The sequence below is a fragment of the Salmo salar genome, chromosome 19 (genome assembly GCF_965601325.2).
Source record: "Salmo salar chromosome 19, fSalSal1, whole genome shotgun sequence".
Lineage (NCBI taxonomy): Eukaryota > Metazoa > Chordata > Actinopteri > Salmoniformes > Salmonidae > Salmo > Salmo salar.
In genome coordinates, this window is record NC_138309.1 from 51,785,880 (window position 1) to 51,799,405 (window position 13,526).

Here is a 13,526-nt window from a genome sequence, read left to right on the forward strand (position 1 = left end):
TTTAAATACAGGCTTCTAAATAATTTAATGTATCACTAAAAATCTATATTCCCTTGCCTTGAATGAGGCTGATTCATTCTGCAATTCAACTTAACACGGACACATATTGTGATGAATAATCATCATCACCTTCACGCTATTTCATATAAATACATTTCCTTGTAATCTGGACCCCAGTCTTGTCTGCTGTAGTTTCTCAGGAGATAAGGGCTGACTGAGGGAGTATCATCAGAGCTAATCTGCCCACTGAGGACAGGGCCCCGAAGAGTCATTAGATTTACTGCAGTCATACTGGGGCCATTGTAGTTGCAGGGGCTGAGGATTACAATGGGCCCCACGGAGATAAATCTTTGCCAAATTGTGCTCATGATCTAGGATGAGGGAGGGAGATGTACAGAGCAGAGAGGAGTGGATGGGTGGCAGGTAGCCTAGTGGTTAAGAGCTTTGGGCCAGTAACTGAAAGGTTGCTGGTTCGAGTCGCCGACTAGGTGAAAAATCTGCCGATGTGCCCTTGAGCAAGGCACTTAAGCCTAACTGTTCCAGTAAGTCGCCCTGGATAACAGTGTCTGATAAAATGTAGGCGACCATTTTTGCCTCCACTTAACAACTACTCATCGGGCTGTGTGAAATATGATGATCAAGTAACATGGGGAGGAATGACAGGAGAAAAAGCCTTTAGTTTCATTCAGAGCTTGATTCCAGGTGGCTTTATTATGGTTCTGACTAATGTCTGACCTCCTTGTAGTCTCTGTACTCTACAAGGTAAACAAACCGAGATGTCTGTCATTTATTCCACACAAACAGCGTCTGTCTTTGCAGCACCTCAGCTCCTCGAGCTTGTCATCAATGTCTGTCACAAATTGTCATTTCCTGCCAACCAGCCCCCGGAGCATATGGTCCTACCAGTGTGTGTGTGTGTGTGTGTGTGTGTGTGTTTGTGTGTGTGTTTACAGCAGCTGCTCGAGACTTCTTCCTGGCACACAGAGATCACAATTATGCAGTGGGGTCCCTGTAGGGGTCATGACACACACACACACACCACACACACACACACACACACACACACACACACACACACACACACACACACACACACACACACACACACACACACACACACACACACACACACAGACACACACAGACAAGATTCCCAGAGCCTTATTTCAGAGGCAACCAGGCAGCTAACACTGGTTGAAACTCATCTTCACTTTTAGCAGTGTCACTTGGTTTCTCTGAGAAGAGTTGAGTTCTAAATGAGCTGCTTATTTACTGGGACTGAGATGGGCCCGCCTGTTGTTTGTAATTCTGCACATCTTTACTCCTCCCCCTAGGCTGGGGCAACTTGGAATGGAGGACCAGTTACTCACCTTATCATTACTTCTCCCTTCCTGTTCTCTCTCTCTCTTTGGAGTCTCTCACTTTCACAAACTCTTTCTCTCTCTTGCAAACTTTATTTTTCAGTCTCTCGCCCCCACCGTCTCACTCCCTCTTTTCCTCTCTCTTTCTTTTCCTGTCTCTCTTTTCCTCTCTCTTTTTCTCCCTCTTTCTCTCTCTCTTGTTTTCCCTCCCTCTGTTCCTCTCCCTCTTTTTCCCTCTTTTCTCTCTTTTCCTCTCTCTCTTTCTCTCTCTTTCTCTCTCTCCCTTCCTTCCGCTCTCTCTCCCACACTCTCTCTTGTGCTTTCAACCTCTTAAATGACATAAAGATGTGTTGTACCGGGGAGAACAACACAAATGTCTGCAATTCATTGGTTTTTGTGACAGGTACTGTGATAAAGAGGTCATACAGTTTATGATTATTCACTGTTTTAAGAATACACCTTTTACTGCAAAGCAAGTCAGCAGAATCTACATGATTTGTGCTTTGCCCATAATGTTTAAGTTAGAGGTACAACTGAAACACTGCAATTATTTTGCTGTTGTTGCTGTGAAATGCCAAGATAACTAATTGATGAAGATTGTGTCCAATGCCATAAATTAATTCTTCATCAATTATTTTCTCCATCCTTTTAGCACAGCAAGAATGGAAGCTCCCGTATCCCCACACTGTGGAAATGGCTAATTTTTTTTGGTATTGACAGCCAGATAGAACTAACCATTACTCTTTCCTTTCAGAGCAAAGTGAACCCTGTCAACGTGACGCCCATCATTCAGGCCGTGGACCAGGACAGGAACATCCAGCCTCCGTCACAGAGGCCAGGCATCCTCTACTCCATCCTCATTGGTAGGTCCCTGTCAACACGGCTGTCATCTACAGTGCATTCGGAACGTATCTACACACAATAACACGTAATGACAAAGCGAAAACAGGTTTTTAGAAATGTTGCAAATTTTAAAACAGAAATACCTTATTTACATAAGTATTCCGACCCTTTACTATGAGCCTCGAAATTGAGCTCAGGTGTATCCTGTATCCATTGATCATCCTTGAGATGTTTCTACAACTTGATAGGAGTCCACCTGTGGTAAATTTAATTAATTGGATATGATTTGGAAAGGCACACACCTGTCTGTATAAGGTCCCACAGTTGACCGTGCATGTCAGAGCTAGCTCCCGGGCCTGCAGAGGGGATAGCTAGCTCCCGGGCCTGCAGAGGGGATAGCTAGCTCCCGGGCCTGCAGAGGGGATAGCTAGCTCCCGGGCCATCAGATGGGATAGCTAGCTCGCGGGTTTGCAGAAGGGATAGCTAGCTCCCAGGCCTGCAGAGGGGATAGCTAGCTCCCAGGCCTGGCCATGCAGAGGGGTGGTGGTTGTGGGGACTCAGCACAGCAGCAGTAGCCAAAAGGCTGGTGGTGGGGAGGGATGGAGGATGCGATGGAGAGATGAGTGGGAGGCGGGGTAGGATGAGATGCATTTCTGCTGGCGGTGGCAAAGGGGAGTGGAGGGCCACCTGTGGTGAGCTGAGATGAGCATCCCAGGGCTATTGGAGGGCTGGAGTAGGCAGCAGCACAGCTGTAGCCCCTGCAGGGAATCATGCTGATGTAGAATGCTCCCCTCCTCGCTCCCTGGCTCTCTGGGAGGCCAATAAAGAGATGTCTGGGCGAGAGAGAGAGAGACCTTTCGGTCAGAGACAGTGATGGATCCATCTGTCTGGAAGCAGTTTAAACCCTTCAATCCCTCCGCCTTCTTTACCCCGATCATTTGAAAGCAACCTGGTATTCTCTGACATACACTGACAATAAGCTTTTAATACTTTTCATTATAATTACAGTCATGTATACGTGTAATGACAGGTGCAGTAAAATGTATTAAAAGTAACGGTATATGGAAGACTTACAGTATTTTTCTAAAGACTCCATCTTCTCCCCTGACTTTCAGAGTGACGGTTGCTTATTTCCCTGTCTCCCGTTTTAGGCAAGCCTGAGACGTACGTGGACTTCTTCTCCCTGAACAGAACCACCGCCGAGCTGCAGCTCCTCAAACCGCTCATCAGGGACCTGAACAATAGATTTGACTTGGTAATCAAGGTAATCAGAATAAAGCTCTGTAGCCCGGGATGCTCTCTTCATGACAGGATCATGGTCTTTTATTCTGATTAAGAGGGGAATGATCCGGTAAATCACAGCTGGAAAGAGGCAGAGGCTGGGGATGCACTGGCTGTAGGTGTCTGTCTGTGTGTGTGTGTTAAACCCCATCAGGATGAGTCAGGTATCTCACACACCATCGCCCAGGAGGCTTGTTGCTTTAAACTCCAGAGGGCGATGATCCGTTAAGTTTCTGCATGCTACAAGGATCCTCCCACTCAGAGGGGAATATGAACATGAGCTTCTGTAGATAGAATTCCTTTATCAGGCCAGGGGGAACTCCTGTACGACAGATGGCTCAAAGTCAGGAGCAAAGAGCGCAGTACAAGCTGTGTGTTGTATTACAGTTTATTTTGATTGCTTAGGCACTATCTTTGAAACTATAGGCTATTTTTGCAAAACTCTACACACTAACCACAAAACCTTACACCAATCCAGCAAAACATTATACATCTCTTGCAAAAGCAAACAATTCTTGCAAAATTCTTCAAACTCTTTAAAAGAAAAGTGGTTTTGCGTCTACAGTACACACAAACCATAATTTGAATGAGCACACGAATCACCAACTACGTGCTGATGGTATAAATTATAAACACTTTTGGCTTTTGCTTTTTCTGTTTGCAGGGCATAGCAGTTTGCAATAAAGTTGTGTCATACATGCATTAAACACACACAGTCGTGGCCAAAAGTTTTGAGAATGACACAAATATTAATTTACACAAAGTTTGCTGCTTCAGTGTCTTTAGATATTTTTGTCAGATGTTACTATGGAATACTGAAGTATAATTACAAGCATTTCATAAGTGTCAAAGGCTTTTATTGACAGTTACATGAAGTTGATGCAAAGAGTCAATATTTGCAGTGTTGACCCTTCTTTTTCAAGACCCCTGCAATCCGCCCTGGCATGCTGTCAATTAACTTCTGGGCCACATCCTGACTGATGGCAGCCCATTCTTGCATAATCAATGCTTGGAGTTTGTCAGAATTTGTGGGGTTTTGTTTGTCCACCCACCTCTTGAGGATTGCCAACAAGTTCTCAATGGTATTAAGGTCTGGGGAGATTCCTGGCCATTGACCCAAAATATCGATGTTTTGTTCACCGAGCCACTTAGTTATCACTTTTGCCTTATGGCAAGGTGCTCCATCATGCTGGAAAAGGCATTGTTCGTCACCAAACTGTTCCTGGATGGTTGGGAGAAGTTTCTCTCGGAGGATGTGTTGGTACCATTCTTTATTCACGGCTGTGTTCTTAGGCAAAATTGTGAGTGAGCCCACTCCCTTGGCTGAGAAGCAACCCCACACATGAATGGTCTCAGGATGCTTTACTGTTGGCATGACACAGGACTGATGGTAGCGCTCACCTTGTCTTCTCCAGACAAGCTTTTTTCCGGATGCCCCAAACAATCGGAAACGGGATTCATCAGAGAAAATTACTTTACCCCAGCCCTCAGCAGTCCAATCCCTGTACCTTTTGCAGAATATCAGTCTGTCCCTGATGTTTTTCCTGGAGAGAAGTGGCTTCTTTGCTGCCCTTCTTGACACCAGGCCATCCTCCAAAAGTCTTCGCCTCACTGTGCGTTCAGATGCACTCACTCCTGCCTGCTGCCATTCCTGAGCAAGCTCTGTACTGGTGGTGCCCCAATCCCGCAGCTGAATCAACTTTAGGAGACGGTCCTGGCGCTTGCTGGACTTTCTTGGGCGTCCTGAAGCCTTCTTCACAACAATTGAACCGCTCTCCTTGAAGTTCTTGATGATCCAATAAATGGTTGATCTAGGTGCAATCTTACTTGCAGCAATATTCTTTCCTGTGAAGCCCTTTTTGTGCAAAGCAATGATGACGGCACATGTTTCCTTGCAGGTAACCGTGGTTGACAGAGGAAGAACAATGATTCCAAGCACCACCCTCCTTTTGAAGCTTCCAGTCTGTTATTCGAACTCAATCAGCATGACAGAGTGATCTCCAGCCTTGTCCTCGTCAACACTCACACCTGTTTTAACGATAGAATCACTGACATGATGTCAGCTGGTCCTTTTGTGGCAGGGCTGAAATGCAGTGGAAATGTTTTTTGGGGATTCAGTTCATTTGCATGGCAAAGAGGGACTTTGCAATTAATTGAAATTCATCTGATCACTCTTCATAACATTCTAGAGTATATGCAAATTTCCATCATACAAACTGAGGCAGCAGACTTTGTGAAAATTAATATTTGTGTCATTCTCAAAACTTTTGGCCACGACTGTACACACAGGTATCCAAATGTGTAAAGTATTCCAAACATAAAACACTATCAATACAAATAAGGGGAAAATGTTCTAACACTCCTCAAACAACAAAAGTGCAGTAGAAGAAAACAAAAACATTTGTACTAGAAGAAATAGAACAGAAACAAATGTGGCTCCATCTCACCTTCTTTGTGGGTCTGGCCATAAGACTTCATCCACATCACATGTTGTCTTGAGCTAGGCAGCGTGGAAGTATCGCCTGGAGTGCTGTATCCAGGCCTGGCATGACCCCTGATCGATGTCTCCACAAGCCTCCTCTATTGCCTGTAGAAGGGGTATGTGTTGGTGGGGCTGGCGATCACACACCTTCCAACCACATGCAGAGAAGAATTCTTCAATAGGATTCAAGGACGGAGAGTATGGGGGATATTGAGTGCGATGAAAAGTGGGTGACCTATGAACCAATTGCGGACCACAGCAGCCTGGTGGAAACTAACATTGTCCCAGATGATAACGTACCTGGGCTGCTCTGGCCCCTGGTCATTAGGGATTAGTCTGTTGTTGAGGGTGTCCTGAATTGTGATAATGTGTGCAGTGTTGTATGGGCCTAGGATTGCATGATGGTGAAGGACGCCGTTTTGACTAATAGCCACACACTTTGTTATGTTGCCACCACGTTGTCCCGGGACGTTGATGAAGGCACGGTGTCTGATGATATTTCTGTCGGGCCCCTTGTTTTTGCAAGGTTGAAACCTGCCTCGTCCACATATATTAGATCATGATGCACTGCATCTGCTTCTAGCTCCATGACTCTCTGAAAGAGACAAGACAATGTAGCACAGTAGGAAAAGACAGGGATCAGTCAATATGATGTAGCACCATACACTTCCAGATCCAGTACCAATGATAGGATAGTATAGCTTACCTGCACATATTCACATCTCAGTTGTTTTACACGGTCTGAGTTTTTTTCGAAAGGGACTCTGTACAGCTGCTTCATCCTAATTCTATTGCATTTCAGTAGACGAGACAGTGCAGAGAGACTCACTCTGTTGACGTTTTGAAATATGGTGTTTTCTGCCATTATGTGGTCCTGCAGTTCAGTGAGTCTGAGGAAGTTATTTGCAATGACCATATTTACAATGTAGTTGTCCTGCTCTGGGGTGAACAGTCAACCTCTTCCACCAGATACTGGTTTTCTTGCAGTTCTGTAAAATAATTTGAATGGTTTTAGTGATAGATCCTTCTCATTATGAAAGTACAGTACATATTACTGTACCACTAAGGCTACAACACTTACAGTTACTTACCGGTTCTCATTTCGAAATATCCAGATGATACCTGCAACAGTTTAGCGGCTCAGATTTGGTTGAACCTTTTGCCCAGCCTCCCTCGTGATCATCCCATGGTTGACAACATGGTCAACCACAGTCGCTCTGATTTCATCAGTTATTGTGTTACTGACTCCCCTTCCTCTTCCCCGTCCTCTCCTTCTCCCTCATCTTATTTCACCTTTTCCTCGTCCTCCTCCTCTTACTTCTCCACCAAATCGTCCTCTTCCTCCTCCTCTAGTTTTCACCACTCTTACTCTCTGTCCAGTGTTGACCTTCATTGTTGTCCAAACCAAATGTTTACCTGTGGACTATTTATAGTGCTCAAGCTCTGATTTGTAAGTGATCTCATTATATAAAAGTGTTTTCACATGTGTCAATGTGGAAAGGCAATTGGCGAAATGGTGTAGCAATGTAGAGACCAATGTTTACAGTTTTGCTAAAAGTGTGTTATTAAATTACAAACTGAGTGTAAAGCAGAGAACATGCATTCAGTTTGGCACACTTGGTAAATGCATTGGCTACAAGTGTTAATGGTTTCAGAGATAGTGCCTCTAGAATCACTGTTCGTGTTTAAGCATTCAGAATAAACTGTAAATGACACTGTGTGTTTGTATGTAGCGGTCTTCTGTTCAACCTAGAATGTCGTGTGTGTTTTATGCACGTGTGTGTGTGTGTGTGTGTGTGTGTGTGTGTGTGTGTGTGTGTGTGTGTGTGTGTGTGTGTGTGTGTGTGTGTGTGTGTGTGTGTGTGTGTGTGTGTGTGTGTGTGTGTGTGTGTGTGTGTGGTGTCATGCTTGCTCTGCTGTGCACCAACAGCCAGTATACAAAAGGGTTCTCCAGCTGTCCCCATAAGAACCCTTTTTTGGTTACAGGTACAACCTTTTTTGGTTCCAGATAGAACCCTTTTTGATTTCAGGTACAACCATCTGTGGAAAGGGTTCTAGATAGAACTCAAAAGGGTTCTACTTGAAACCAAAAGGGTTCTACCTGGAACCCAACAAGGGTTCTTCAAAGGGTTCTCCTATGGGGACAGCCGAAGAACCCTTTTAGGTTCTAGATAACACCTTTTTATCTAAGACCAGCAATGTGCTTGAGTGATGTTCTCCTTCAGGATTCAGAGTGCCCTCCTCCTCTCTCTTTCCCCTTCAGCTTTCGTCTTTCCATCCCTCCCCTCTCCATCCATCCCTCTAGTCTGAGAGGGGGAGAGATCAGCTCAGCAGTAAACCCATTTACCAGTCTGCCCTGTCCACTGACAGTTATAGAGTGCTAATCCTTTCCCTCTTTTTTTTATAAGGCAAAAAAAAAAAAAACGATTATCTTTCCATAAGCATCTGTTGGTGTTGGAAAGTTTCTTCTAGGCTCCATTGAGTTGGAACTTGCCAGGCTGCGAATAAAGTAGAAACTGCCCTGCGGCTGCGTTTAAATATAGACACACAGTATGAATAAAGCAGATACTACCCTGCGGCTGCGTTTAAATATAGACACACAGTATGAATAAAGCAGATACTGCCCTGCGGCTGCGTTTAAATATAGACACACAGTATGAATAAAGCAGATACTGCCCTGCGGCTGCGTTTAAATATAGACACACAGTATGAATAAAGCAGATACTGCCCTGCAGCTGCGTTTAAATATAGACACACAGTATGAATAAAGCAGATACTGCCCTGCGGCTGCGTTAACTATAGACACACATTATGACACAGATGCATCTGAGAGGAATAGTCTCACAGCCAACTCTACCAGCGAGCAGTACTGTATCATTTTAGTCAACAAGATTTTTGCAACGTAAGCTTAACTTTCTGAACATTCGAGATGTGTAGTCCACTTGTGTAGCTAGCAGGACTGACTTTGTGTTAGCTAGCCAACGTTTAATCACTTCTGCGTTATGAAAGGTACCAGACACGGACACGAATGATCCATTGGTAGTTTGTTGTAACCAAGTATTGGTGCTAACCGTGTGTTATTGGATGCTAGCATGCTAGTTAGCTACGGCGTCATAGGACACGGTGCACTGGAAGAAGCTGGAAGAATACTGTACCAAGTTATCTAGCTGAATAAACTAAGTTTGAGCCTATTCCTGGAAACATTGAACCACTGTAGTTTACATGAATTATAATTTCTAAAGTGGAAGTTGGAAAAGTTATATTTGAGTGTTTCAGTGAGTGAGTGTTTCAGTGAATGGTTAGTGAGGGAGGCCCTGCTCTCTCGCTTCCCCAGTTGTTTAGTTAATTTTCATTCCAATCTCCTTTGCATTAGCGTAGCCTCTCCTGTAGCCTGTCAACCATGTGTCTGCCTATCCCTGTTCTCTCCTCTCTGCACAGGCCACACAAACACTTCACACCGCGTGGCCGCTGCCACTCTAACCTGGTGGTCCCAGCGCGCACGACCCACGTGGAGTTCCAGGTCTCCGGCAGCCTCTGGAACTGCCGGTCTGCGGCCAACAAGGCAGAGTTCATCTCAGCCTATGCTACCCTCCAGTCCCTCGACTTCTTGGCGCTGACGGAAACATGGATTACCACAGAAAACACTGCTACTCCTACTGCTCTCTCCTCGTCTGACCACGTGTTCTCGCATACCCCGAGAGCATCTGGTCAGCGGGGTGGTGGCACTGGAATCCTCATCTCTCCCAAGTGGACATTCTCTCTTTCTCCCTTGACCCATCTGTCTATCTCCTCATTTGAATTCCATGCTGTCACAGTCACTAGCCCATTCAAGCTTAAAATCCTTATCATTTATCGCCCTCCAGGTTCCCTTGGGGAGTTCATCAATGAGCTTGATGCCTTGATAAGTTCCTTTCCTGAAGATGGCTCACCCCTCACAGTTCTGGGTGACTTGAACCTCCCTACGTCTACCTTTGACTCATTTCTCTCTGCCTCCTTCTTTCCACTCCTCTCCTCTTTTGACCTCACCCTCTCACCGTTCCCCCCCTACTCACAAGGCAGGAAATACGCTTGACCTCATCTTTACTAGATGCTGTTCTTCTACTAATCTCACTGCAACTCCCCTCCAAGTCTCCGACCACTACCTTGTATCCTTTTCCCTCTCGCTCTCCTCCAACACTACTCGCTCTGCCCCTACTCAGATGGTATTGCGCCGTTGCAACCTTCGCTCTCTCTCTCCTGCTACTCTCTCCTCTTCCATCCTATCATCTCTTCCCTCTGCTCAATCCTTCTCCAACCAATCTCCTGATTCTGCTTCCTCAACCCTCCTCTCCTCCCTTTCTGCATCCTTTGACTCTCTATGTCCCCTATCCTCCCGGCCGGCTCGGTCCTCCCCTCCTACTTCGTGGCTTGACGACTCATTGCGAGCTCACAGAACAGGGCTCCGGGCAGCCGAGCGGAAATGGAGGAAAACTAGCCTCCCTGCGGACCTGGCATCTTTTCACTCCCTCCTCTTTGCCACCTTCTCCTCCCTCCTGAATCCTCCTCCCCCTCCCCCCCTCCTCCCTCTCTGCGGATGACTTCGTCAACCATTTGGAAAAGAAGGTTGACGACATTCGATCCTCGTTTGTTAAGTCAAACGACACCGCTGGTCCTGCTCACGTTTCCCTACCCTATGCTTTGACCTCTTTCTCCCCTCTCTCTCCAGATGAAATCTTGCGACTTGTGATGGCCGGCCGCCCAACAACCTGCCCGCTTGACCCTTGACACAATTAATCTTCTCCTTTCCCCCTTCTGATAACCCGGTGGCGAACCGCATCTCTGCATGTCTGGCAGACATATCAGTGTGGATGACGGATCACCGCCTCAAGCTGAACCTCGGCAAGACGGAGCTGCTCTTCCTCTCGGGGAAGGACTGCCCATTCCATGATCTCGCCATCACGGTTGACAACTCCATTGTGCCCTCCTCCCAGAGTGCTAAGAGCCTTGGCGTGACCCTGAACAACACCCTGTCGTCCTCAGCTAACATCAAGGCGGTGACCCGATCCTGTAGGTTCATGCTCTACAACATTCGCAGAGTACGACCCTGCCTTTCACAGGAAGCGGCGCAGGTCCTAATCCAGGCACTTGTCATCTCCCGTCTGGATTACTGCAACTCGCTGCTGGCGGGGCTCCCTGCCTGTGCCATTAAACCCTTACAACTCATCCAGAACGCCGCAGCCCGTCTGGTGTTCAACCTTCCCAAGTTCTCGCACGTCACCCCGCTCCACCGCACTCTCCACTGGCTTCCAGTTGAAGCTCGCATCTGCTACAAGACCATGGTGCTTGCCTACGGAGCTGTGAGGGGAACGGCACCTCCGTACCTTCAGGCTCTGATCAGTCCCTACACCCAAAGAACGGCACTGCGTTCATCCATCTCTGGCCTGCTCGCCTCCCTACCTCTGCGGAAGCACAGTTCCCGCTCAGCCCAGTCAAAACTGTTCGCTGCTCTGGCACCCCAATGGTGGAACAAGCTCCCTCACGACGCCAGGACGGCGGAGTCAATCACCACCTTCCGGAGACACCTGAAACCCCACCTCTTTAAGGAATACCTGGGATAGGATAAAGTAATCCTTCTAACCACCCCCCCCCCCCCACCCCCCCCAAAAAAAGATATAGATGTACTATTGTAAAGTGGTTGTTCCACTGGATATCATAAGGTGAATGCACCAACTTGTAAGTCGCTCTGGATAAGAGCGTCTGCTAAATGATGTAAATGTAAATGTCTCAGAATGAAGGGGAAGGAGCAGCTGGTTGTCCGGTGGACAGAGACGTATACTTTTATGATGACTATCATATTTGAACTGGATTTGACTGATACGTGTATGTGACTGACTATCGGATTGGTTTGAGAGATGATAATGACCTACATGTTAATCACCCTTCATTGAGTATATGGAGTCCGTCATCCAACGCTTTCTACCACCACTGTAATTGAATGAAACTGCAGAGTATGCATTTGGTTATGGACCACTTCTAAGATTTAATAGTTTCAGTAACTGCTTGTTTAAATTCTGTTTGTTTAAATTTGGTTCTCATTCTGTTTGATATGATCGCTGCTCGCGGGTGTCAGTTATAGAATCTGATCTTAGTTGGGGGGGGGGGGGGGGGGGGCAATCGACTTAATATTCCCCCACCAGGGAGGTGTGAAGTGCTTTTGACACAAGACATTGCTATTCATATATACACAGTTACAAACTCTTCTAGCCAGGAACGGAGACCATGCTGTCACTCACTTAACACTTTGGCTTCCATGTTGAGTTATCACAAGACATGGCCTCAGAGGCGAGGATGGTGTTTGATGCAGTAACCTTGAGATTTTATTGAAAATATAACTGAAAATAATATTTAGTGTTCCACAGAAACACAAGTGTTTTGGTTGATTGTGCGTGGGGCATATTATTCAAAACTGACAGCAAAATTATACAGTTACAGTGCCTTCATAAAGTATTCACAACCCTTGACTTTTTCCATATTTTGTTGTTACAAAGTGGGATTAAAATGGATTTAATTGTCATTGTTAGTCAACGATCTAAATAAAATACCCTGTAATGTCAAAGTAGAAGAAACATTCTAACATTTGTAAATAATTCCTGAAAAATAAAACACTAATATATATTCATCAGATAAGTATTCAACCCCCTGAGTCAATACATGTTAGAATCACCTTTGGCAGTGATTAGAATTGTAATCTTTCTGAACATTTCTCAAAGAGCATTCGAAACTTGGATTGGGAAACATTTTCCCATTATTCTTTAAGAAAATCCTTCAAATTGGTTGTTGATCATTGCTAGACAACGATTTCCAGGTCTTTCCATAGGAACATGCACTGTCTTCTTGGGAAGCAACTCCAGTGTAGGTTTGGCCTTGTGTTTTAGGTTATTGTCCATCTGAAAAGTGAATTCATCTTCCAGTGTCTGGTGGAAAGCAAACTGAGCCAGGTTTTCCTCGAGGATATTGCATGTGATTAGCACCATTCCATAATTTTTTTATATTGAAAAACTCCCAATTCCTTAATTTTTACAAGCATACTGTCACATCCTGACCATGATAAGCTGTTATTTTCTATGGTAGAGTAGGTCAGGGCGTGACAGGGGGGTTTATTCTATGTGTTCTATTTCTATGTTCTTAGGTTCTAGTTTTGTATTTCTATGTTGGTTTGTTTGGGATGATCTCCAATTAGAGGCAGCTGGTCCTCGTTGTCTCTAATTGGAGATCATACTTAAGTAGGGGTTTTTCTTCCTGGGTTTTGTGGGTGATTATTTTTGAGTAGTGTTTGTTTCACCTCTGCGTCACGGTTTGTTGTTTTTGTCTTTCAGTTTATTTATGTATTGCATAGTTTCACAGTATAAATAAAATGTGGAACAACACACACGCTGCACTTTGGTCAGCTCCTCTCTACGACAACCTTGACACATACTCATAACATGATGCAGTCACCACTTTGCTTGATAATATGGAGAGTGGTACTCAGTAATGTGTTTTATTGGATTTGCCCCAAACATAACACTTTGTATTCAGGA

General features: G+C 45.4%; 1 protein-coding gene across 1 annotated transcript in view; it reads left to right on the forward strand.

The window, feature by feature from the left end:
• Positions 1-13,526, forward strand: part of LOC106578947 (protocadherin-15) — a 143,230-nt gene that overhangs the window by 47,080 nt on the left and 82,624 nt on the right. The window contains exons 8-9 of the mRNA XM_082965525.1: positions 2,116-2,224; positions 3,356-3,468. Of these exons, the coding sequence (XP_082821651.1) occupies positions 2,116-2,224; positions 3,356-3,468 (222 nt within the window). The remainder of the gene's footprint in view (positions 1-2,115; positions 2,225-3,355; positions 3,469-13,526) is intronic.